Raw genomic sequence first — 2,415 nt, 5'->3', positions numbered from 1 at the left:
ATGAAGATGCCACTGGTTCTACAGATGAAGATGCCACTGGTTCTACAGATGTAGATGCCACTGGTTCTACAGATGTAGATGCCACTGGTTCTACAGATGTAGATGCCACTGGTTCTGCAGATGTAGATGCCACTGGTTCTACTAATGAAGATGCCACTGGTTCTGCAGATGTAGATGCCACTGGTTCTACAGATGTAGATGCCGCTGGTTCTACAGATGAAGATGCCACTGGTTCTACTAATGAAGATGCCACTGGTTCTACAGATGTAGATGCCACTGGTTCTACAGATGAAGATGCCACTGGTTCTACTAATGAAGATGCCACTGGTTCTGCAGATGTAGATGCCACTGGTTCTACAGATGTAGATGCCACTGTGTGTGCGTCATCTACGCCGCTCTTCCGCCTAATGGTTTAGTGTCGTGGGGGGGGGGGGCTCACACGGTCAAGGGTCAAGGTTCAAGGGTCAGGGTTCAAACGTCAGAAGGCTCAAGAGACTGGGTTGAGGTTAAAACAAACCACGTGTTTATTCAGAGCCGAGGGGGGCGGGCAATGACCCCCACCCCCCCGACCCTCACAAACTCCACAAACTTCTTTGGTGAAGATGAAGACTTCCTGTCTCCCTGTGTGTGTGTGTCTGTGTGTGTGTGTCTGTGTGTGTCTGTGTGTGTGTCTGTGTGTGTATGTGTGTGTGTGTCTGTGTGTGTGTCTGTGTGTGTGTCTGTGTGCGTCTGTGTGTGTGTACGTGTGTCTGTGTGTGTGTATGTGTGTGTCTGTGTGTGTGTCTGTGTGTGTGTCTGTGTGTGTGTGTCTGTGTGTGTGTCTGTGTGTGTCTGTGTGTGTGTGTCTGTGTGTGTGTATGTGTGTATGTCTGTGTGTGTGTCTGTGTGTGTGTGTCTGTGTGTGTGTCTGTGTGTCTGTGTGTGTCTGTGTGTGTGTCTGTGTGTGTCTGTGTGTGTGTGTGTGTCTGTGTGTGTGTCTGTGTGTGTCTGTGTGTGTGTGTCTGTGTGTGTGTCTGTGTGTATGTGTGTGTGTGTCTGTGTGTGTGTGCTACGAACCCGGCGACCCGAATTCGATCCCAGCTCACGGTCACCACCACCACAGTGACAGCGATTATCTGAGCCGGTCCTGGGCCTCCCCTAGGTCGACTCAGCCTCAACTGAGTACCTGGTGTAGTGGTGGTGGTGGTGTAGTGGTGGTGGTGTAGTGAACATCGCTAGCACTGGGGGAGAGACAAAGGCGGCCGGGCGTGGTGGTGCTGGCCACCCACCCCCCTCTGTGTGTGACCCACAGTGCCGGTAGCCTTCATAGGCAGCGCTGCTACTACTAACAGCACTTGCCCTACAGCCTGCTAGAGGCTACACGGGGGACCTTTGTCTGTGTGTAGGTGCAGCTACTCGCTTGCAGCACTTGCCCCTGCAGCCTGCTAGAGGCTACACGGGGGAGCTTTGTCTGTGTGTAGGTGCAGCTACTCGCTAACAGCACTTGCCCCTGCAGCCTGCTAGAGGCTACGCGGGGGAGCTTTGTCTTTGTCTCCCTGTGTGTGCGTGTGTGTCTGTCTGTGTGTGTGTGTCTCCACGTGTCTCCGAGTGTCGCCGCGTGTCTCCGCGTGTCTCCGCGTGTCTCCGCGTGTCTCCGCGTGTGTGTGTGTCTCCGCGTGACTCCACGTGTGTGTCTGTGTCTCCACGTGTGTCTCTGTGTGTCTCCGCGTGTCTCCGCGTGTCTGTGTGTCTCCGCGTGACTCCACGTGTGTGTCTCCACGTGTCTCCACGTGTGCGTCTCCACGTGTCCCTGTGTCTCCGTGTGTCTCCACGTGTCTCCACGTGTCCCTGTGTCTCCACGTGTCTCCACGTGTCTGTGTGTGTCTCCACGTGTCTCCACGTGTCTCCACGTGTCCCTGTGTCTCCACGTGTCTCCACGTGTCTGTGTGTGCGTCTCCACGTGTCTCCACGTGTCTCCACGTGTCCCTGTGTCTCCTCGTGTCTCCACGTGTCTGTGTGTGTGTCTCCACGTGTCTCCACGTGTCTCCACGTGTCTCCACGTGTCCCTGTGTCTCCTCGTGTCTCCACGTGTCTGTGTCTCCGCGTGTCTCCACGTGTCTCTGCGTGTCTCCATGTGTGTGTCTGTGTCTCCATGTGTCTCTGTGTATCTCCACGTGTCTCCACGTGTGTGTCTCCACGTGTCTCCACGTGTCTGTGTGTGCGTCTCCACGTGTCTCCACGTGTCCCTGTGTCTCCGTGTGTCTCCGTGTGTCTCCACGTGTCCCTGTGTCTCCACGTGTCCCTGTGTCTCCACGTGTCTCCGCGTGTCTCCACGTGTCCCTGTGTCTCCACGTGTCCCTGTGTCTCCACGTGTCCCTGTGTCTCCACGTGTCTCCACGTGTCTCCGCGTGTCTCCGCGTGTCTGTGTCTCCACGT

General features: G+C 55.6%; 1 protein-coding gene across 1 annotated transcript in view; it reads right to left on the bottom strand.

Annotated features, from left to right (window-relative positions):
• Positions 1–500: 500 nt before the first annotated feature.
• Positions 501–2,415, bottom strand: part of LOC144740424 (uncharacterized) — a 14,360-nt gene continuing 12,445 nt past the window's right edge. The window contains exon 3 of the mRNA XM_078623276.1: positions 501–2,415. This exon is cut by the window's right edge and continues 692 nt beyond it. Coding sequence (XP_078479402.1) covers positions 1,500–2,415 — 916 coding nt within the window. The 3' untranslated portion in view covers positions 501–1,499.

This window comes from Lampetra planeri, unplaced genomic scaffold (genome assembly GCF_965212315.1).
Source record: "Lampetra planeri unplaced genomic scaffold, kcLamPlan1.2.h2 scaffold_2132, whole genome shotgun sequence".
NCBI classification, from domain to species: Eukaryota; Metazoa; Chordata; class Hyperoartia; order Petromyzontiformes; family Petromyzontidae; genus Lampetra; species Lampetra planeri.
Note: the sequence above shows the minus strand (reverse complement) of the source record. Positions and strands in the feature narration are given on the sequence as shown.